The 23,724-nt window shown below is 39.3% G+C and overlaps 2 protein-coding genes across 13 annotated transcripts in view; one reads left to right on the top strand and one right to left on the bottom strand.

Annotated features, from left to right (window-relative positions):
- Positions 1-15,080, top strand: part of RCBTB1 (RCC1 and BTB domain containing protein 1) — a 54,272-nt gene extending 39,192 nt beyond the window's left edge. For all 7 annotated transcript variants that reach the window (XM_054446784.2, XM_063650879.1, XM_054446782.2 and 4 more), the window contains 4 exons: positions 560-686; positions 3,615-3,766; positions 4,433-4,563; positions 12,757-15,080. In XM_054446784.2, coding sequence (XP_054302759.1) covers positions 560-686; positions 3,615-3,766; positions 4,433-4,563; positions 12,757-12,897 — 551 coding nt within the window. In that variant the 3' untranslated portion in view covers positions 12,898-15,080. The remainder of the gene's footprint in view (positions 1-559; positions 687-3,614; positions 3,767-4,432; positions 4,564-12,756) is intronic.
- Positions 15,081-18,047: 2,967 nt separating this feature from the next.
- Positions 18,048-23,724, bottom strand: part of PHF11 (PHD finger protein 11) — a 32,266-nt gene continuing 26,589 nt past the window's right edge. For 5 of the 6 annotated variants that reach the window (XM_054445842.2, XM_063650877.1, XM_063650878.1 and 2 more), the window contains 4 exons: positions 23,623-23,689; positions 22,649-22,780; positions 20,559-20,630; positions 18,048-18,516 (listed from right to left, as the gene is read on the bottom strand). In XM_054445842.2, coding sequence (XP_054301817.2) covers positions 18,362-18,516; positions 20,559-20,630; positions 22,649-22,780; positions 23,623-23,689 — 426 coding nt within the window. In that variant the 3' untranslated portion in view covers positions 18,048-18,361. Of the gene's footprint in view, positions 18,517-20,553; positions 20,631-21,064; positions 21,226-22,648; positions 22,781-23,622; positions 23,690-23,724 lie in introns of those variants that run through there. The other variant, XR_010123577.1, reaches the window with a different exon arrangement.

The raw sequence follows: 23,724 nt of genomic DNA, 5'->3' as shown, positions 1-23,724 counted from the left end.
GTAAGGATTATGCATATAGTGATTTTTAGGGTTAACAGAGATGTTTAGATTCCAGATACTTAGGAAAGAGTTTCTCTGCTTGAGAACATGACCGCTTAGCAGTACCATTTAAATGGTAAGTTTGTTTCTTGCACCTCCTTGAGTTGGGTATGCTGACCCCTTGAAAGTACCCCAAAGCAGAAAAAAGATAGTGTTTCAGTCAAGGAAAACAAATTCTTGGTCTTAGAAGAGAACCACTCGTTTTGAGAGGGGGTTATTATATTATCATGAAGTACCTATAATTTTTTTCTTTAAAAATATACATTTCTAATGTATAACTAAGCATAAAAGATGGTATTTGGCCTTTCTAAATACCATCTTTTGGTGGTTTTCTTTGGTAGTTTATAGATGCAGGATACTTATTTTAATACTGTAGAATTGATTTGTCAAACAAGGTATGAACTCTTGAAAAAAAACAAGTGGAATTACCCACCATGGTCATGATGATCTTTTTGAAGTCTTTTGAATCTTCAGTCTGTTCCTTGAACTTTCCATATTCATATATGTTTGTTGCCTTCAGAGCATGAAGACTTTTTAACAGTTGCAGAGTCACTGAAGAAAGAATTTGATAGTCCAGAAACTGCCGATCTGAAGTTTCGAATTGATGGAAAATATATTCATGTCCATAAAGCTGTTTTGAAAATCAGGTATTTTTGCATGAGCTCAGAGATGTCAATAACTTGACTTTATTTTTGCCATTTCTATTTCTTTGTTATTCCACAAAATGAGTACTGATAAAAAATAGCCTTGGTAGTAGAGAGAAATGTCACTACTTAATATTTTTGCAGATAGTATCAGTCCATTTCCTGTCAAAGAGTTTTTTGTGTACACTCATGGAGCGTTTTAGAAAAAGTGTAATGTAGGAGTTTAAGTATTTGTCTATATTGGTTTTTTTGTTTGTTTGTTTGTTTGAGACAGAGTTTCACTCTTGTTGCTCAGGCTGGAGTGCAATGGCGCGATCTCAGCTCACCGCAACCTTTGCCTCCTGGGTTTAAGTGATTCTCCTGCCTCAGCCTCCTGAGTAGCTGGGATTACAGGCATGCGCCACCATGCCTGGCTAATTTTGTATTTATAATAGAGACGGGGTTTCTCCATGTTGGTCAGGTTGGTCTCGAACTCCCGATCTCAGGTGATCTGCCCGCCTCAGCCTCCCAAAGTGCTGGCATTACAGATGTGAGCTATCACGCCTCGCTTATATTGTTTTTTAAATTAAGGATCTTGTGAATACTCATTTCCATCAGAAAATTTGTTTACGTGGTTAAAGAAAATACAAAAGGTTGTTATTGAAAAGTGTATATGCCCTCTTTTAATTATAGATTAAGCAGAAAACTCTCATAGTCAGGAATGCTGTGCTTCTGTTTCTAAGGGACATCCAATTACCAATTAAAGAATGTTCTAGGCTGAGCGTGGTGGCTCATGCCTGTAATCCCAGGACTTTGGGAGGCCAAGGCGGGAATATCGTTTGATCCCAGGAGTCTGAGACCAGCCTAGGCAATATAGCGAGACACTGTCTCTATAAAAAATAGACAAAATTAGCCAGGTGTGGTGGTGCGTTCCTGTAGTTCTAGCTACTCCGGAGGCTGAGGTGGAAGGATTGCTTGAGCCCAGTAGATCAAGGCTGTGGTGAGCTGTGATCATCCTGGGAGACAGAGTGAGATCTTATCTCAAAAATGAAAAAAAAAAAAAGTTTTTTAGATATAGTTCCTTGTATAAATGTGAGGGAACTATGCATTTATTAGTAACTGTTTGCCACAAAGGTTGCCATTGCAGAAAAAGGCACATAAGCTAAGACCATTAAAGTGGCCATTTACAAGTCTTGGAAATTTAGGTAAAAACCTTTTGGCAAAGAAATACATTTGAAAGGAACAGAAAAGCCCTATGTCATGCCTTACCTAAGGGAGTAAATATCTGAACCACAGTATTAATTGAAAAGATGGACTGGAACTGTTTCTGTCTGTGCACCTGTGGTCAGCCAGTCTATTCCTTTAATGTACAGTTTTCTGACCATGAAATCCATGATTCTTTCTTAGACAACTATTTCTTTTTTACTTCTCAGGTAGAGTAATTTTTTATGTAAGTGAAGCTGTTTTTTTAGTATTCTGAATGGATTTTTTTTTTTTTTTTTTTTTGAGACAGAGTCTCATTCTGTCACCTAGGCTAGAGTGCAGTGGTGCAATACCAGCTCACTGCAACCTCTACCTCCTGTGTTCAAGCGATCTTCCAGCCTTAACCTCCCAAGTAGCTGGGATTACAATTGTGCACTACCACGCCCGGCTAATTTTTGTATTTTTAGTAGAGATGAAGTTTCGCCATGTTGGCCAGGCTGGTCTTGAACTCCTGACCTCAGGTGATTGAGGCTGACCTGCCTCGGCCTCCCAAAGTGCTAGAATTACAGGCTTGAGCCACTGCACCTCAAAATACTTTTGGTGCCATATCTCACTTTAAAATAATTTAAAAATACGATTTTTGGAAAGATATAACTATGTTATACATAAGAAAATCCAATATTCAGAAATCAGTTTCTTGTGCAGGTGGCTTTGTACATGTAAATACAGTGTAGGAGCTGCTCAGGTTTTCTTGAAATATCTGACTATCCTAGTGGATGTGAGTGTTTTATAAATAAGCTTGTAGCAGGCCTGGGAAGAGAGGAAGGGGAGCAGGCAATGCATAAAGAAAAAAAAAAGGAGTGATGGCTGTTTTGACGATGAGTCAGAAAAGAAGAAAAATTGTCGGATAATGAGACAATAATCAGCTTGATGTAATCCAGTTAACATATAAAACAGTTTTAAGAATATACTTATTACATAAAACAAAAAACAAATGCATCATTTTAATGTTAATATATAGTCAAAAGTTTTGAACTCTTGTTTCTGAATTTCTTTCACTTTATTGTTTAAAATGCATTTCTGTACGTCATTTTAAAAAAAACAAAGGAGCAAAAAAATCTTGGGGACCATCAAATGGAAACAGTAGTGGAAGTGCTAGGTACTTCCAGGCTCTATGTATACCTATTAGTATTTAATAGGACTTATAAAAAATGAAAGTGAGTGTATGTAAAAGGCATGTACAAAAACCACTTGCATGTGGAATGTTTTTTGGGTGCTAACTAAAGGTCTGTGATCCCGGTGTGTGCAGGCCCAGATAGTAGTTAACATTACTTCTTTTTTTTTTTTTTTTTTTTTTTTTTTGAGACGGAGTTTTGCTCTTGTTGCCAGGCTAGAGTGCAGAAGCACGATCTTGGCTCGCCACGACCTCCACCTACCAGGTTCAAGCGATTCTCCTGCCTCAGCCTCCTGGGTAGCTGGGATTATAGGCATGCACCACCACGCCCAGCTGATTTTGTATTTTTAGTAGAGACTGGGTTTCTCCATGTTGGTCAGGCTGGTCTCGAACTCCTGACCTCAGGTGATCTACCCGCTTGGCCTCCCAAAGTGCTGGGATTACAGGCGTGAGCCACCACGCCCAGCCCAAGGATACTTCTGTTTATCTGATTTTGTCAACTTAATTAGGTAATTTTTATTTTCTTTTTTAAAAATTGCTGCTGAACAAATAAGACTTTTGCTTTTCTGTTTTAGGTGTGAGCATTTTCGATCCATGTTCCAGTCATATTGGAATGAAGACATGAAGGAAGTGATAGAAATCGACCAGTTTTCCTACCCAGTGTATCGTGCCTTTCTCCAGTACCTCTACACAGACACAGTTGACCTGCCGCCAGAAGATGCTATAGGTACCACGGTAGCATTGGGATGGATAAGCCACATGGTCGAGAATATATCCCCTCATATTCTTAGTCCTGAAATGTAAAAAGCTTCAGGTGTATTGGCTTTAATTTGGTGCTTAAAAAAGATTTGAAGTAAATGTCTTTAAAAATAGTATTGTGTGGTTATTATGGTTAATAGTTTTGGACCTAGTTTATGACCATAGGCTTTTTTGTTCTAATGTTACTGAAGGACTTTTTTTTTTTTTTTGATTTATTTTTAAGTTCTGGGGTACATGTGCAGGATGTGTAGGCTTGTTACATAGTTAAACATGTGCCATGCTGATTTGCTGTACCTATCACCCATCACCTAGGTATTAAGCTATGGGCTTATTTTAATTTTCTAATAGTGAAGTATAAGTTGCTAATGCATTTAGCATTTTAGAAACAAAATGAGGATTGAAATTGCATTTTTTGCCCTTTGTACTATTGAAGAAATTGTATAAAGTAAATATAGGAGAGGTGTGGAAGTGGAGGAGGCAGACAGTAAAAAAGAGAATTTATTTACTCAAATTCAGAATCTTGTCCACTAAGAAACTCTAATTTACCTGTACACCTCTGTTCACCAAAACAAAATCTCTGTGTATTGGAAATTATTATACATTTGATTAAACCTTTCACATATCTTACTTTTAGGTCTTCTGGATTTGGCGACATCTTACTGTGAAAACAGACTGAAAAAACTTTGTCAGCACATTATCAAGAGAGGAATTACTGTGGAGAATGCCTTTTCGCTATTCTCTGCTGCAGTCAGATATGATGCAGAGGTAACATAAACAACAAATAGAAACCAAACCGCCCTTAACTCTCTTCGCGCTCGTCTCCCCCGCTTCTCGTGTGAGGCATGGAAAACGATGAGTCACTCCCCTTCTGTTTAGGGAATCAGTGAACCCATTGAAAACTGAAATCTGCCTTTGCTTCTTAATTCCCTGTTCATTGTTTCAAAAGTCGTCGTTCCTCTACTTTCATTTCTAAGTAAGACAGGAAACGAACCAAGGTCCTAGCAGCTGTGCTGCAGGTTGGAACATAAGGTCCCACACCTAATTGGACTAACAAACAGCATGTTTTAGTTTCAAGTCTTTCTTAATGTCAGCGTATGTGTTTATTTCAAGACTCACCTTGCTGTCTTTCCACCTCTGCCCTGTTATAAGCTGAGGATGCATATGATTTGTATCTGTGTATGCTCTGCAATTCTATTAGTGTCTAATTACAGCTCACAGTTATTTACCTGTTAAGAACTTGCTGTGGACTCCTTTTGTTTTTGCACTGGGTTGAGTTCTTAATCTGGGATTCACGGATCTCTTGAGCCTGTGAATTAATGGGCTTTTGGGAGTCTGAAAGTTTGTGTGCATTTTTTTTGAAGAACCAAAGCATCAGACTGTAAGCTCCTCGTGAGCAGGAACTGTCTTATTCATCTGTATACCCTGTAGTGCCTGGCACATATTAGGCACCTGATAAATGTTGAACTGGATGAAGACAGTACCTTAAAGGAAGCATTAAGGATGATCAGTGAGCTAAAGGCGGGTATGGTTGGTTTCACAGATTCAGAGAGAATAAAAGGTAGAGAGCAATAGCCTTGGAGTTTCAAAATGTCTAGCTAAGGTATGCATGTAGAATGATACAATTAGCCTATCCTTGCAGATACTTTGTTGTCATTTGACAAAGCAGAATATCTGGTATCAAGGAGTTTATCAAACACCTGCAAAGATCTGCAGCTGTGTCCTGTGAGGTATAACAGAGGACACACTTCATCACACGTAGGGATCAAAGTTGACCACGATATTTTCAAAAGGTATCCTATTTTTGTTTGAGGCTGTATTCTGATTATAAATATTTGATAAGGTCGATGTAGCTGACTTTGTCTGCAGCCCGACAACAGATGGAATGATGATCAAAGTAAATCATATCTAATAGAAAATGGGGTATGATTTTTTTCCTATCCTTCTGTGACACCCTGAACTTCTTTATTAGAAAAGCTGTTTCTTTAGATTTTATTTCCACCCGGTGATATAATTTTAAATTGGGTTAGTGCCTTTTCTGTCCACTTGGTTACTGATGTTAGAATCCTCTCTGGGCCTCTCCGCGCTCCTCCTCCTTGTTAACGAGTTCCATGCTCAGGATAAGACCTTGCTGACTAACACCAGTGAGAACAACCTGGGCAGAGGCAGATGTCTCGGCTCAAGTTGCTGGAAACTTCTTCCTCACCTTTAGCTAAGATCTGTCCTAGGAAGTTTACAGAAAAAGCCTCTGCTGCTGCTTCCTGTGCCAGCAGGTCATTTCCTTTACTAGTTTTCATTTTTCTCATATGAAGTATAAACACGATAAAAACTTCCTTTAGAAAGACTCCAAATATGTGTGATTCCCCAGAGTCTGTCACAGTGTGGGCATGGAGCTGGCGCTCAAAAATGCATGTTGAATTAAATGAATGAGTGAAAACATTTGAAATACCTCACCATGAAGGTGTGCTTAAAAAAAAAAAAATGGCCAGGCTTGGAGCTCACGCCTGTAATCCCAGCACTTTGGGTGGCCAAGGTGGGCAGATCACTTGAGATCAGGAGTTTGAGACCAGCGTGGCCGACATGGTGAAACCCTGTCTCTACTAAAAAAATACAAAAATTAGCTGCGTGTGGTGGTGCGTACCTGTAATCCCAGCTGTTCGGGAGGCTGAGGCAGGAAAATTGCTTGAATCTGGGAAGCAGAAGTTGCACCACTGCACTCCAGCCTAGGCAACAGAGCAAGACTCTGTCTCAAAAAAAAAAAGTTTAAAAAAACGTAAAATCCTACAAATATTACACATTCAACGTAGAAAAATTAGAGAATAGAAAGAAGACAAAAAGAGTCACCTCTTTATTTCTAGGGCGTATATATATATGTGTGTGTGTGTATATATATATTCATAATTTATATGTATTTTTTTTTTCCTGGTGATACAGGGTCTTATTCTGTCGCCCAGGCTGAAGCACAGTGGTGTGATCACAGCTCACTGTAGCCTCAACTTCCTGGGCTCAAGCAGTCCTCCTTCCTTCCCAGTCCAGGAACTGGGACTACGGATGTGTGCCACCACAGCCAGCTAATTTCTTATTTTTTATTTGTTGTAGAGACAGGGTTTCATTATGTTGCCCAGGCTGGTCTTGAACTTCTGGGCTCAAGTGTCCCTCCCACCTCAGCCTTCCAAAGTGCTGTGATTATAGGCATGAGCCACTGCGCCAGGCCTCTTTCTAGGGTATATTTCTTAGGTTATAATACAAGTTACGTAATTGACTAATGTGCTTTTACACTTTATTTCCTTAATACTACAAGATATAGTGAGTGCATGAATGAAGTTCTGAAGTACAAAATTAAAATCCATAGCTGGGCACAGTGGCTCATGTCTGTATTCTAGCTACTCAGGATGCTGAAGTGGGAGGATTGCTTGAGGCTAGGAGTTTGAGACCAGCCTGGACAACATAGTGAGACTGCCATCTCTTAAAAAGAAAGCCCTCTTACTGTGTTTATTAGTTGATTGGAAGCTACTGATGAGTCAGGTTAGAAATTAACTGCAAAAACTATTATTTTTAGAGCTCAACTTGGGGATACTAGATGACTTTGCCTTTGTGCTTTGGGCCAAAATGCTAGGAAGATGGAGACTACCTGCTTCCAATGTTTCTTCTCTTTCTACATAAGTACCTGAGGTTCCTCCATGCCCCGTTTTGACAAGATAGCTTTGAAGCAAATGTACACACATTAAAGCAACAAAAATGTGTGGACTCAGTAGTTACAGGGAGTTTCAAAAGTAAGTTGATGATTGTGGAGCCCTTGCTATGAACATGTTATCAAACTGTCCACAAGTTTTATTAAGAAGGACTTGACAAAGGAGCACTCAGATATTCCTTTGGTATAGACCTGAATAAATATTGACATCAGGGAGAAAATGTGGATAAAACATTGTTTCAAGATAGATCAGTCGCACACTGTAAACTGATTCAGGAATTTTTTTATTTTTATGTGTATTTGAACATTAAGAGAAACAGTTGGGAAGTATTATTTGTTTAACCAGAGTAGAGAACTTTCCAGAAATCCTATGTGCTGAGCAACTTGTATCTTACGATTTTGCTTTTGGAGGGAAGCGATAAACATGAGCCCAGGAATCTAATTCTGAAGTTGGTCTGGGGTATGAGTATTGGACAGCTTGGTGTTAAGGCTTGGTGGCCAGCATTTTTTTCTTCTTTTGGTGGGCCAAATGAAAAGTCTTTGATCAGCAGTAGGCTGACAAATGTTTTTTGCGTAATGAGATAAATTATGTTTTCCCCATATGGTAGAATGTTTAAGTACATTTTGAGAACAAAACAAAACTTCTTTGATTTGGAATATTTTGTACTTGGTGTGCTATAACATGAATTATAGACTGACAGTTTTGGGGTTTTGTTTTGCAGTTACTTTAACAACAGGTTGGACAGAGTTAGGTGTGGTTTGTGATCTGGTGTCATCTGGAATGTGTCTTGTGGGGAGCTGTGATGCCGAGGCACCTGCTCACCCTGGTTAGGTGGTCTTCAAATTATTAATATTCAACTAGTTTAGCTTTGGAGTTTTAGGACAGGGTAAGAACTCCCTTAGAGGCTGCATTAGCATTTTTAAAAATGAGGATATTAAGACCATAAATGCTCTGTGTTTTGTTTTGTTGCTAAAGAAAATTTGTGGAAAGGAAAAACAACTTATTTTCGGAGTATATATATTGATTGGAATAGTTTAAATGTTGAAAGATTTGGAATGATTTATAAATTATTTCAGAAGAGCAGTTTTTATTTTTATCTTCTTTGCTAATGACAATAAATCTGGTATTTTATCTCATTTGCCTTAGAACACTTTATAATTATTCCACCACATAACATCATAAGCAGAGTTTAGTTTCTAATACCAAGAAGACTGTATTAGACCCTTCTGTTTTTATACTCTCTCCACTTCCCTATTCCATGGGCTGTAAGAGGACTTTCATTCTGTCAGGAACTTTGTTCATCTCCTGGTCACATGATCCTTCTGGTCCTTCTTGGAACTGTTTTATTTAAAGCCCAGTTAGAAGTAAGAAGTCGGACTGTAAACTAGCTCAACCCTTGTGGAAGTCAGTGTGGCGATTCCTCAGGGATCTAGAACTAGAAATACCATTTGACCCAGCCATCCCATTACTGGGTATATACCCAAAGGACTATAAATCATGCTGCTATAAAGACACATGCACACGTATGTTTATTGCGGCACTATTCACAATAGCAAAGACTTGGAACCAACCCAAATGTCCAACAATGATAGACTGGATTAAGAAAATGTGGCACATATACACCATGGAATACTATGCAGCCATAAAAAATGATAAGTTCATGTCCTTTGTAGGGACATGGATGAAACTGGAAATCATCATTCTCAGTAAACTATCGCAAGAACAAAAAACCAAACACCGCATATTCTCACTCATAGGCGGGAATTGAACAATGAGAACACGTAGACACAGGAAAGGGAACATCACACTCTGGGGACTGTTGTGGGGTCGGGGGAGCAGGGAGGGATAGCACTGGGAGATATACCTAATGCTAGATGACGAGTTAGTGGGTGCAGCGCACCAGCATGGCACGTGTATACATATGTAACTTAACCTGCACATTGCGCATATGTACCCTAAAACCTAAAGTATAATAATAAATAAATAAATAAATAAACCTAAAGTATAATAATAAATAAAGAAAGAAAGAAAGAAAGAAAAGTAAGAAGTCAACTATAACCAACCCTGTTATGGTTGACTTCTCACTTGGACAGGAGTTGCATTTTCTTGCCTGTTATTGAAGATTTGATCCTATGCAGAATGAAAGGAACAGATTATGTAGATTCTTATAATACTAAAGAGAGGTCAAGTCAGAAGGGCGTTTGTCTAATTCGCTCATCAAAGGCAAACCGACCCTGGGCACTGTTTGCTAAGTGGTTCAGCTTGACTCTGCCACTCTCTGGTGAACTTGGCAAATTCAAACGTCCCTCACCACGTGCGTTCAGGGCTTCCTTTTACATAGATCTGCCTCAACCAAGGTTTAGTTAGTCACTTACACAACCCAGATTTAGATTGTTTTCAGAATTCGCTAGTTTGGCTTTTAATGTTTGGAACTTTTGAATATTTATTGCATACCCAGATACCTCAGTAGTTCAAACTAATTGGAGGGGAAGGGAAGGCAGTTTGATAGAACCATTTTCATGAGTGTATAAAGTGAATTGTGATTAGCGGCACCATTTTTATACCTATATTGTGTATAAAACTTCCTTTTTTTTTTTTTGAGATGGAGTTTCACTCCTGTCTCCCAGGCTAGAGTGCAGTGGCGCGATCTCGGCTCATGGCAACCTCCGCCTCCTGGGTTCAAGTGATTCTCCTGCCTCAGCCTCCTGAGTAGCTGGGATTACAGGCATGCACCACCACATCTGGCTAATTTTGTATTTTTTTTTAGTAGAAACGGGGTTTCTTCATGTTGGCCAGGCTGACCTCAGGTGATCTGCCTGCCTCGGCCTCCCAGAGTGCTGGGATTACAGGCGTGAGCCACCGTACCCGGCCATAGAACTTCTTAAAGTTTATATTCAAGGTATTTTCTGCACAATTAGTAAGCTGAATAAGCTCACTTTAAACTCACTTTTTCATATATACTAAAAAGATCTTGAGTTCTACATCATAGACACAGAAGTGAGGAGGTTTGATGCCAGAGTTCAGTGCACTCTTCCTGTGAATTTGAAATTATATCATTAAAATTTAATACTTAAAGATTCTTATCTGATATATTACATGGTTTAAATAACTTTCTGTCATTATGGCTGGCTACTTCTAAAGTTATGTGCAAATAAAGTTTTCTGTTTTTGATAAGTAAATTTTAAAATGTGACTTTTATGTCCCTGTGGAATATAATTTAGTCACCAGAGCTATTTATTAATCACTTCGTGATAATGCCAGGTGTAGTGCTTATTCTTGAATAATAATCTGAGAGGGAATGCTTTATCCAGTTTCACATTTTAGTTTATTATAATATATGGAGCATTTAGCTATGCATTTAGCCCCCTGGGAATCTCTGATTAAAAAACAAGAATCCAGAGCCTGTGCCAACATCCTAAGTGCATTTCGAATTATCTAGAAAACAAACAAAACAGCAGCTGGCTGGTACTCATTAGCTGTGGTTTATCTCTTTTTTTTTTTTTTTTTTTGAGACTGAGTCTCGCTCTGTTGCCCAGGCTGGAGTGCAGTGGCGTAATCTCGGCTCACTGCAACCTCCGCCTCCTGGGTTCAAGCGATTCTCCGCCTCAGCCTCCTGAGTAGCTGGGATTACAGGTGCATGCCACCACACCTGGCTAATTTTTGTATTTTTAGTAGAGACGGGGTTTCACCATGTTGGTCAAGCTGGTCTCAAACTCCTGACCTCATGATCTGCCCGCCTCAGCCTCCCAAAGTGCTGAGATTATAGGTGTGAGCCACCACACCTGGCCTGTGGTTTATCTCTTAATGGTTATGTGACTGGATGGGTTTCTGAAGTTTACTCTAGGGCATCTTTTAGCCAGGGACAGGAGGACCCTTAGAACAAGGAAATCATTGTTTGCAGAGGTCTGTACTGAGAGCAGAAAAGGGGTCTCTCCATGTTTGTGTGGGCCCCTTCCACTCTCTCTAACATTCCCACCTCGTGGTAGCTGGAAATGTGCAGTCAAAACCTGCAGTTGAAATGTTGAGCTTCTGGTTCGATAGAACCAGGAGTACTGACCTTCAATGTACCAGCTAAGCAAGTTATAATAAAGTCAAGCTATTTGTGATAAGAGCTTTTAGTGTGATTTCCTTTTATATATTGAGTCTTTGTATGCATTCCAGGTGCCTGATCGATTTAATAAATATATATTCCAACATCCTAAGGGACAGACTATATTAAAGTTTGGCAGGGGATGAAAGGGTGGATTAGCACAGGCAGGGATTGATTTTGAAATGGTTCTGGTTTACCACTTGTGGATGTTACTCCACTGAATGTTGGTAGTTGGTGACTTCTGTTTGACTGAAAACTAATCTGTGTAAATATACTTCTGTGGGGGTGACGTTCTGAGATATTAATGTGGTGGAAGTTGTAGTGTTATTATTCCTCATGGCTTTAAAAATAAAGTCATTATTAGGAGATCATAAAAGTGAATTTAAGGTGAATTTTTTGGGATTTTCTTTCAGAGCCTCTGCTCTGTCACCCAGGCTAGAGTGCAGTGGCGTGATCTCAGTTCACTGCAACCTCTGCCTCCCAGGCTCAGGCGATTCTCCTGCCTCAGTCTCCTGAGTAGCTGGGATTACAGGCACCCACCACCACGCCCGGCTAATTTTTGTATTTTTACTAGAGACAGGGTTTCCCTATGTTGGCTAGGCTGGTCTCGAACTCCTGACCTCAAGTGATCCACGTGCCTCGGCCTCCCAAAGTGGTGAGATTGCAGGCGTGAGCCACCGTGCCCAGCTGGGATTTTCTTTTTAATGTGCCACCTTAGGTTGACCATATCTCTTCATTACCTTTCTGTTTCTTAAACTAACCCACATCTTAATTCTTTTCTCTGATGTCTTGAACATGACAAAACACATTCTGCGGACTAAAGTGGCATTCTGCCTTTTACAACGTCTTTGAGCATAACTAGATTATGTGATAATCGTGCAGGAAATTCTTTCCCTTGTAGATCTTGCGTGTGTGTGTGTGCGCGCGCATGTGTGTGTGTTTTGAAGAGTCACACTTTGAGTTAGGGGACCATTGCTTTTACTGCGTTAAATAAATAGTATGTGTTTTTCTCACACCTACCTGTGGTCACCTTTTTGCCTAGTTTTAGGTATCTGGCCTCTCAAATATCTTTTCTGGGGGAGGAGGAGAGATTTGGGGTGAAGGGCTTAGAGAGAAGTAATTCAATCAAAGTTGCCTAAAAAAGCCATTTTTGTTTTTATTTTTGTCGTGTGTGTCCAGGATTTAGAAGAATTCTGCTTTAAGTTTTGCATCAATCATTTGACAGAAGTTACACAGACTGCAGCATTTTGGCAAATGGATGGCCCTCTGCTAAAGGAATTCATTGCTAAAGCCAGTAAATGTGGAGCCTTTAAGAACTGAAGCGCGAGGCTGCTGGGTTCTGTGTGAGTGCTCTGGGGCACTGTTGAGGATGTGTCGAGTTTGCGCTCTACGGGTGATGTAATTCTGCAGGTAAAAGACCATCAGGTTGTTTTTTTCCACATCTGGGACACAGTTGTCTGTGTAGGAACATATCAAGGGTGTATGGCTTTTCTTGAGCCCATTTTAAACAACTCTTGTTTCCAGATAAGTGTATTTTAAATGTGACCTTTCTTAAATTTGGGCTGGAACATGTAAAAGGGTGAAAGTTTAGTCGTTTTTGGTCTTGTTTTCATTTTTGATTAGAGGAAACTTCTGAACTTGGAAAGGGGAAGTTGGCAGCAACTCTCCTGGGCCACATATCAACAATCTTCTGACAGCAGGAGCAGTGATAGTTGGGGAATTGTGAGATGAATGGAGAGGCCCCATCGTGAATTAAAGATGCTGACCTGGGGATTGTTAAGTGCTGCTTTAGTTGCTAGTTTAGTAGCCTTACTGTGAAGGAATAATTAAGATTGTTTCACACTTTTGTTTGTGTGCTTGCGTTGATGACGTTTTTAACTTCAAGATATATCAAAGTAATAAGTTTAACGTATGTTAAACCTGTTGAAACGATAATTATGTAAAGGTAAATTTTCTAGGTTAGTCAAGATATCTCTTAAGATTTAAGTGCATAAAGAATAGTAATTTAGAAGTATCCGTGAAAAGTTGATAATGAAAGAAATTTGATGAAGGTGAATATTTTATAAATTAGAATCTCCACTACTTATCCAATGGTGTTTTATTTCATTAAGGTAGAACTTGAGAACTCAAGTTTAAATTGTCCCCCCCACCTTCTTCTGTAAATGCAAACTTAAGAGGAAAATAATGACATATATAGTATACTCTTGCCTTCCTAAATTATGACTGCTGAATCATCATATCTACTATATATGACTGGAAGAAGTGGTTCTTCAAGTCAACCCTCTTACAGGACTTAATGGAATTTGCTTTATCTACTTTAGGCCAAATCCATCACACATTGGCTTATTTGAAACTTTATCATCTTTCACTTTTGGTTTTCCTCTGTTTTTAAACATCTTAGGTATAACAATTAGCACAATTTCACCTTGAAAAAGCACCAAAATTATGGTGTTCCTGAAAAGATCCTATTAAAAGACAGTAGTTTATTTGAACTGGTTATGGAAGGTGACTTTGGGATGTAAGAGTGTTCAACTGTGAGTTTAATCATGTGTGTCCGTTGAGCTTGCTTTAAGAGCAATGTTTTGCTTTGCTCTCTGGTTCATGAACTCATTTCCATTTGAGTGAGCTCCCTTAGTGAATTTTGTCTCCTGCTTGGAAAGTCTCTCTTCTGAACCTGGAGCCTGAATACGTTTTCAGAGCCAAATTACAAGTGGGTGAAGACATGATGCAACTACTGTTTTTAGCAATGTTTTTAAATTTGTGTCTATTGGGGTGGGAAGGGGAGTGAGGCCCCAAAGATAGGAATTCATTGATAGCTGAAATAGATAGAAGCCTAGGAGCCCCAGCCCCCTTTTCCTGACCATATCACAAGTGATTGAAGCCCAGTGAATTATTTGGTTAGAATTCGTTCTACAACATGATAGAACTTTTCTTACTAGGTTCAGAAATGCACATTGATTTGTGCTGTGATGGGTGGTGTTTGTAACAATCACTGTTCTATAGGCTTATGATCTGAGCAAAATCTGAACTTCAGTATGTTTACTATTGCTCTTACTTGAAAACTTTTTTTCAAAAAAAGCACAAATTAAAGTAGTAAATTCATATCCATAGATAGTTCATTCATTCAACAAATATTTACCAAGTTCCTAATATAAGTGAAGGACCACTTCTCATATTAGATTACTAAGTCATTTGTATGAGTATGTGTGGCAGTGAAGAGAACAGGTCTTTCAAAAAGCATTTGATTATCTTTATTTTTTTTTAAATACACTCTCTTATTTTTCTACTTGGTTTTTTGTTAATCATAGCAGGATATGACAACTCTTATTTGAATTGATTTTTTCATCTAATATAGTAATGGAAGCCAAAGTATTCATATTTCTTAAGATAGCCCTAAATGTACTCTTGAACTTCTTACTGGAACAATGTTTGATACTCTAGTATGTAAGCTGTATTTATGTAATATTTAGAATGACATGTTAATAAAGTAACATTAAAACAGGCACGTAGAGTTGTTTTTTTCCCTCAAAATCAGTAGTCTGCAGCCTTAAAAAGGAAAGAAATTCTGACACATGGTGCACAGAGATGAACTTGAGGATATTATGCTGGGTGAAATAAGCCACTCACAGACAAATACTATGTGATGCCACTTGTGTGATATACTTAGTCAAATTCATAGAGACATAGTAGAATGGTCATTGCTAGGGTCTGAGGGAAGAGGAGATTGGGGAACTTGTTTAATGGATACAGAGTTTCAGTTTTCCAAGATGAAGAGTCCTTTAGGTCAGGAGTCCCCAACCCTCGGGCCACAGACCCATATTGGTCCCTGGCGTGTTAGGAAGAGGTCGCACAGCGGGAGGTGAGTGGCGGATGAGTGAGCATTACTGCCTGAGTTCCGCCTCCTGTCAGATCAGTGGCAACATTAGAACATTAGATTCTCATAGGAGTGCAAACCCTATAGTGAACTGAGTATGCAAGGGATCTAGGTTGTGTGCTCCATATGAGAATCTAATGACTGGTGATCTGAGGTGGATCAGTTTCATCCCAAAACCATCCTCCCTACCCCCGACCAACCACCCCATCCGCATGGTCCGTGGAAAAATTGTCTTCCACGAAACGAGTCCCTGGTGCCAAAAAGGTTGGGGACTGCTGCTTTAGGTGCATGGTGGTGATGGTTGCACAAAAATGAATGTTTAATGCCATTGAACCATACATTTAAAAATGATTGGGATGGCAAATTTTAGGTTATATATATATTTTACCACAATAAAAAAAATCAGTGGTGTGATTCTTAATGGGTATCAGGCTAAAAATAGGTGCCAGCATGAACATGTCAACTGCTTGATTCTCAACTATACACAAACAAACATCATAGAAATCTTTGGATTTTATTCCTGCTGAAGGGTAGTACAGTTGAACTGGCACAGTAGAAAAATGTGTCTATACCTTTGGGGGTACTTGAAGGGAAAGGCATATTCCCTATCCTCAAAGAACATATGAATTATTAGGAGAGAGGGAGATAGGTTTAGGAATCAACAACACAATGAGATACTTATAAAGAGCTTTTCATAACAGTCAGTGAGAGAAAACCAAATAGGATGATGTGGTTTGGCTCTGTGTCCCCACCCAACTCATCTTGAATTGTAATCCTCAGTTGTTGAGGGAGAGACCTGTTGGGAGGTGCTTGGATTATGGGGGCGGTTTCCCCATACTGTTCTTATGCTAGTGAGGGAGTTCTTATGAGATCTGATGGTTTTATAAATGGCAGTTCCCCCTGGGCTTTGCGTGCTCTCGCTTACCTGCCACCACGTAAGACGGGCCTCTTCCCCTTCCGCCACAATTGTAAGTTTCTTGAGGCCTCGCCAGCCATGCGGAACTGAGTCCATTAAACCTGTTTCCTTGATAAATTACCCAGTCTCTGGTATTTCTTCATACCAGTGTGAGAACGGACCAATACAGTAATAGGGTTAACATGACAAGCAGTTAGTTGTTCTGAAGATAACGCTTGTGTTGGGTAGGGGAAAATATAAAGTGTCCTTTTAGCTCATCTCCAAAACAAAAAGAGGCACAAGCAGAGGCTTAGAGATGGGAGCTAAGGAGCCTTCCAGAACTTATCATAATTAAGTTTGGTTAGAATGGAGACAATAAGACAGAAATGTTAGCAAGGGGAGTGTGTGTGTGCATGCATGTGTTTTAACATTTATTTCCCACAGTGCCAGACATTGTGCTCTCTGCTTCACATTTTATTTACTGTCCATATTTTGTCCCATAAGGTAGGCAGCAGCATTCTCAGATTAAATAATCGGATTCAAGTTTTTCAGTAGTGACATAGCTGAAGTTCATACTCGGGTCCGCCTTAGTAGTTTGCCCAGTAGCCAGCCTCATGGCCACCAAACACACGGTGCTCCATGGTGCACAGTTACATGCTGTGTGAGTCACAGGTTAAACGTGAAAGTAAAGTGGGGGACAAAGGTTTTTTTTTAAAATAAAGATCATGACATCAGAAGGATTAGTCAGATAAACTTTGCTAAGATGGCTGGGTGCGGTGGCTCATGCCTGTAATCCCAGCACTTTGGGAGGCCGAGGCAGGCAGATCACAAGGTCAAGAGATTGAGACCATCCTGGCCGACATGGTGAAACCCCGTCTCTACTAAAAATACAAAAATTAGTTGGGCGTGGTGGTGCACGCCTGTAGTCCCAGCTACTTGGGAGGCTGAGGCAGGAGAATTGCTTGAACCTAGGAGGCAGAGGTTGCAGTGAGCCGAGATCACGCCACTGCACTCCAGCCTGGCAACAGAGTGAGACTCCGTCTTAAACAAAACAAAACAACAACCAAAAACTTTGCTAAGACTTAATATCAGGATAGGAAGCTGAAGCTACAGTAATCAATACTCATCCAGACTAGTGGAAATCTATTCAGAGGGTGTTGGATGGGGTCTTCACTTCTGTAGTTTTTAAAGTGCCCCACATGATTCTGATGTGCGGCCAGATTTGAAATCCACTGGTTTAGATTTTGTCCCTAAGATATAAGAACTTAGGCTAGGGCTGCCATTACAACTGGAATGGACTGTTCTTTTTCATCTCCTGCAAATACTTTTCAAGTACTTATTTAGTACATGTCAGACACCATGCTGGAGACTCAGTTAAAACCCATTTTGAGACATAGCATTATTGAAAATCAGAGTACCATGGTAAAAAATGAGAACTGTGAATGTGAAGTTTTCAGGGGTCAGACGTGATGGTGTGGGCATAAAAACAAGAATCGTATATTATTAGATTGAGAAAAATGTAACTGTCATATTTTTTTCATTCTTGCATACTCCCGGTAATTTTCTTATTCAGAGTCCAATTTAAAATTTAGGTGTTTGTTTTGAAGATGATGAATCCCCACGTGGTAACTGTGGCTGAAAAGAGATTTTTCAAAAGCAGACTTTGTGACACGAAAACAGGCAAATTTGGTACAAGTAAAGTAGTATAATCCAAATTTATTATATCTAAGAGGTATCATGGGCTGTAAGTAGAATCAAAGGTTAAGAACATTTTATGCACTTATTCCACAAACATTTACTGAGCATACTAGGTGCTGGGAGTGTGACAATGAGCAAAAAACACAAGTAAGAGTGTGCAAAGAGTGATCAAAATGTCAACCAGTAGGAACAAGGAAGAGCTGCCGAGGCCAAGAGGAGACAACTAGTTCTAAAGATGTGTGGATTTCACAGCCTGGTCTCTGGTTTTCAGCCTGACTGCAATTTGACATGACTCTTGGCTTAGGAAATGGTAATCCCTAATAAGACAGGGATGATATTGATGTAGAACTTGACATAAGATCTCTATTTTCTTGAAAAGAGCACAAGGTTTGTTTTAAGTCCTGAAGTAGCTCAATCTCTTCCTTCAACTGCTGCCACCTTTGTTGAGAAGCATGAATTTTTTTCTCTATTGCTATGAAAAGAAGAAATAAAATTATTTCAGCTTATTCAGTAGTTTTATTAGAAATAATGTACCATTTCTAGCCCCTTTCACTTGCAGGTACAGATACACAATCCTCGTGCCTCTGATGAAAAGGATCCAGAGCCTTATGGGCAGGAGCTGGTTTCTTTATGCCTTCACGTCCTCCTTCTAATTCAGGACAGAATTCTAACATTTATCATACACAAAGCTGCTCAGTAAACCCTTAAGATTTTGTGCACATTTATAGCAGAACAAGTCCCTTTGTATATCTTTGAGAACTTGAAAACAGTGACTGTATAACCTTCATGCTATACTATATCCATTTATTGAGAGATGATAATTGGAGAATGTGGCTAGAATACCAAGGTTAAGGACAAATCCTTCCTAAAAATGCGTCCAATTTTTAATGTTACATAAAAGCTTTTGGTTTCATTTAGAAACAGGAAGGCTTTTAATTGTGGAAACTTAGAAAAGCTTAGGAGGAAGATACTTAGGCTTTATAAATAACAAATAGTAGTCAATGGCAATGTAATTTTTAAAAGCCTCAAAATCAAACAGTTAAAACACACACATATACAACCTTTATTCAGAATAACTGCATACCTATAGTTAACTTAAAATATGAGTAAGGCTAAATTAAGCAAGTTTTTATCAACCGGGGTAGTGAAACCCAACTTAAGCCTTTTAAGTTGAATCTCATGCAGTTCTAACTAGTGGCACCCCCGCCATACTACATTATGATATATGTACTCCCACCTAATCTACCCAAGTAGTGATGTGTGACATGTTCCCTTACATGAAAGAAAAACACACATGGAAGTCCCCTACAAAATAACTCTTTTTAGAAAAAGATTTTTAAGGCTGCTTTAAAAAAATATGGATACTGCTATATATTAGCAGACAGCCTCAAAAGACTATTAAGACAGACACTCTTTTTGGTAGATTTTTCAAAGTATTTTTCCTGCTGGTTATAAATGTAGTAAAAAATTCAAATAGAAATGTATAATATAGAAGCCAAAATGAGAAAGGTTGTGTATGTTGAGACAGGGATATGAACTAATGATTTCTTCACAGGGAAATCTTATTGTCTTCCTACCATATGCTGGAGAGACAGATACATCTGTGGAAATGCAGAGTGTGGCGGGCACTCTGTTGTGCAACTTCAGGGGGAGCCATCCACCAATGCTGTATGACTCTGTGCACGGCCTGCCCAGCCGTGTGTGGCAGCCTTGACAGAGAAGTCAGACCAGACTCATAAACAAGTGGAGGTGTAGCCTGTCTTGAGGGCATCTTAATGCTGAAAGGAGGACTCACTCAATAAATGGTTGATATTTAATAGGAAGGTTAAATCTCCCTCCTCCAAACCAAATGAGATTTTCTACTGCAAACATTTCTTGGTTATTCTTGCTTGCTCATTGTTTTTTGTTTGTTTGTTTTTTTTTTCTGTTGAACCTTAAATCAGTCGTAACCCTCCCTGATAAGAAATTAAATTAGATTTGAGGATTAATAGCGGGAGAATTAAAATTTTGACCCATCTCACCAAGCGAGAGGGAGGCAAGCGGAGGGACGGTTTATCACAGCCGCGCCACCCGAGAGCAGAGAATCCACAGGAAACTTTACCAGCTCCTGCCTGGGCCACACACAGGCCAAAATATGCTCCAATGTTTGAATCAATTTTTTGTTGTCTCTACTTTTTTAATGAGTTTTTCTCATTATAAAAGTATTTGTGTGTATATAGAAAATCTGGAAAATATAGCACTAAAAGAACAGACAAAAATCACTATATTCCAACTATCTACAACCAACTACCGTCTCCACCAGGTGCAGCTGTTGTCTGTGCACGTGCACCTAGATATTTTCCTCTGTGTGTGTGGGGGCCGGCGGGGTCGTACTGTTTTTGTAATTGCTTTTCTCATTTAAGAAAACAATGAACATTCTTCTAAAATATTTGTATCACCTGTATGGTATATTGTTTCAATATCGTGATAAATATTTCTCAACTATGCTGCTCAGATATTATATAACTCATATACCTGCTTGAAAATTTACTAATGTGTCTTCGAACAATCTGCAGTCAAAAAGTGCACTCCCGATTTCTTCATAGTCTGGAGGGAGAAAAACATTTTCAATATTAAACAGTTTGTATAGGCAGAAACTCCTCCATTTATATATGTAATCCAAAACGGGAAAGGAAAGAGAGCAGTCATGTGCCATGGAACTTTAATGTTAGACGGCAGCAGCAGCAGCAGCAGCACAGGGAAGCTGTCAGAAATGTAATTCTTGGCATTTCTCTTTTTTCTTTTCTTTTTTTTTTTTTGAGACAGAATCTGACCCTGTTGCCCAGACTGGAGTGCAGTGGTGCGATCTTGGCTCACTGCAAACTCTGCCTCCTGGGTTCAAGCGATTCTCATGTCTCAGCCTCCCAAGTAGCTGGGATTGCAGGCACGCACCGCCACGCCCGGCTAATTTTTGTTTTGCCATGGTTTTGCCATGTTGGCCAGGCTGGTCTCGAACTGCTGACCTCAGATGATCCACTCACCTCGAGCTCCCAAAATGCTGGGATTACAGGCGTGAGCCACTGCGCCTGGCCCCCAATTCTTGGTATTTGTACTGAATCAGAATCTCTGTGGGATAGGCCCAGCTATCTGTGTCCTCACAAGCCCTACAGGTGGTTCTCAGGCACACTGGGAAGTGCTTGGTCTAGAGGAAATAAATGAATAAAATAGTATAATAAATGAGCTTTTGGAAATGCTTACTATTTATTTCACTTTTTGGTTTTGCCCTACAGAAAATAATCCCATTCAAATAAACATTTTTTATATTGTTGCCCACAATATAAGCTGTCCAGCTTGTCCTTGTAAAATAACTATATTTATAATAAAGGTTTTAAACTCATGGGATATAAGTTATAAGAAAGCTAAGTAAGGCTGGGCACAGTGACTCACACCTGTAATCCCCGCACTTTGGGAGGCCAAGGCGGGCAGATCACATGAGGTCAGGAATTCAAGACCAGCCTGGCCAACATGGTGAAACTCCATCTCTACTAAAAATACAAAAATTAGCCGAGCATGGTGGCACATGTCTGTAATCCTAGCTACTCCGGAGACTGAGGCAAGAGAATCACTTAAACCCTGGAGGCAGAGGTTGCAGTGAGCTGAGATCATGCCACTGCACTTCAGCCTGGGAGAGAGAGCGAGACTCTGCCTCAAAACAAAACAAACAAACAAAAAGCTAAGTAGCTATATATCTGCACATACAAATGGAACTTTGACTTCCCAAAGAGCTCTTTAAGAAAGAAACTTCTTTAACAAAGTACATCTTTAAACCAAACATCAATCAAAACATTAAAATTCCTTCTATACTTTAAAGTTTGAGTTAACATTATTTAGAAAAGGACACTTGGCTTATTAAGGAATAGAATTTGAGTCAAATCAAAACTGTAACATAACACTGTTCTCAGATCTTAGCAACAGGAATGCAGGGCGGTGGCAGGGGAGCATATGTGACCGAATCAATCTCTGAATGGCACATTCTCTTAGTGGCCAACCTGTTAGACACCTCTGGAAAATGTACCACAACTCTCAGGGCATGAGGTTACTTTTGACTAAATTACTGAGTTTGTAAATTACCCACATCCTGTTGATTTATGAAGGATAGTAGAGCTGGTACAATTATTTTATTAAAGAATGAGGTAAAGGGCCAGGCACAGTGGCTCATGCCTGTAATCCAAGCACTTTGGGAGGCCGAGGTGGACGGATCACCTGAGGTCAGGAGTTCAAGACCAGCCTGGCCAACATGGTGAAACCTTGTCTCTACTAAAAATACAGAAAATTAGCCGGGTGTAATGGTGTGTGCCTGTAATCCCAGCTACTCAGGAGGCTGAGACAGGAGAATCGCTTGAACCCGGGAGGCAGAGGCTGCAGTGAGCCAAGATTGCACCACTGCACTCTAGCCTGGGCAACAAGGGCGAAACTCCGTCTTAAAAAAAAAAAGAATGAGGTAAAGGAGAAGAAAAAAGCAGTATAGGAAGAAAATGGGCCTTTTTTTTTCTTGGGTTTGTTTTGTTTTAAATCTAGGTCTGGGAGAAGTCTCTATACTTAGAAATATTGCTATTCATCAGTACCTGATTCTGAAGTAGTCTCATCCATGAGTTTTTCTGGAATTGAATGAACTTTGTCTAATATTTCTTCAAGTAAGTAATTAAGAAGTCCTGCTTCCTTGCATTTCTTAAGAAAAGGAACTTTCACAGTTGCATCTAAGAATAAGACAAACATTTAAGAAGGAAATAGTCTTAGGGCAGCTAATCATAAATTACTTTATGCTTATTTCTTCAGACCTTGCCTAGTGGTGGATACGCATACTTAGTAAAATAATACAGCACCTTCACCCTTTCTATTAATTATAATTTCATCATACCTCATTTTTTTGTCCAGCTGAAACAATGAATAAAATGTTAGAAAAAGTAAAAATGAAAATTTCTCTGCTTACAATAACTATATGAATTAAGAGGCTTTTTTAAACATATAAAACTGTAATTTTTTAAATTTCAATACCTTTTGGGGAACAGGTGGTTTCAGGTTACATGGATAAGTTCTTCAGTGGTGATTTCTGAGATGTTGGTGCACCTGTCACCTGAGCAGTGTACACTGTACCCGATATGTAGTTGAATTAAGAGGATTTAAAAAAATTACCCTTAAGTCTTTGACATAACAGTCCCTGTCACTTCTTGTCACAGTTTGTATGTGTTGTTAGTGGAATGTCTATTTCTTTAAAGAACAGAGAACTACAGTTACAGGGGTCACAGTGTGAGGGGTGACACATTGCTGGATTCTGAGCTCAGGCAAGCCTGTCTGTGTCTTTATTAATAGAAGTCTATCTTTTCTTAATACTGAAGGCAATGGACCATTCCAACCTAAGTTATCTTGATATGCTGGGATTACAATACAATGGATAGTTATGATAAAGATTTATACTAATTAATTACCACAGGCCTAGAAGAATAAAGATTTAGGCGGGATACCAAGTTTGAAACAGGTGGGTTGACATTCTTATAAGTATTGTAGGCCATATTTGTTACAGACAACACTTAGCGCAAACCTGTGTGTCTGCCATGCTCTTCTTTCACTTGTCTTACGAATGTATTACATTTCATTGTTTCAGGTGGCTAGAAGGAGAGAAAATCAAGATTGCATTACATTG

This window comes from Pongo pygmaeus, chromosome 14, assembly GCF_028885625.2.
Source record: "Pongo pygmaeus isolate AG05252 chromosome 14, NHGRI_mPonPyg2-v2.0_pri, whole genome shotgun sequence".
In the NCBI taxonomy this organism is placed as follows: domain Eukaryota; kingdom Metazoa; phylum Chordata; class Mammalia; order Primates; family Hominidae; genus Pongo; species Pongo pygmaeus.
The sequence above is the reverse complement of the archived record's forward strand: the minus strand, read 5'-3'. Positions and strand labels throughout refer to the sequence as shown.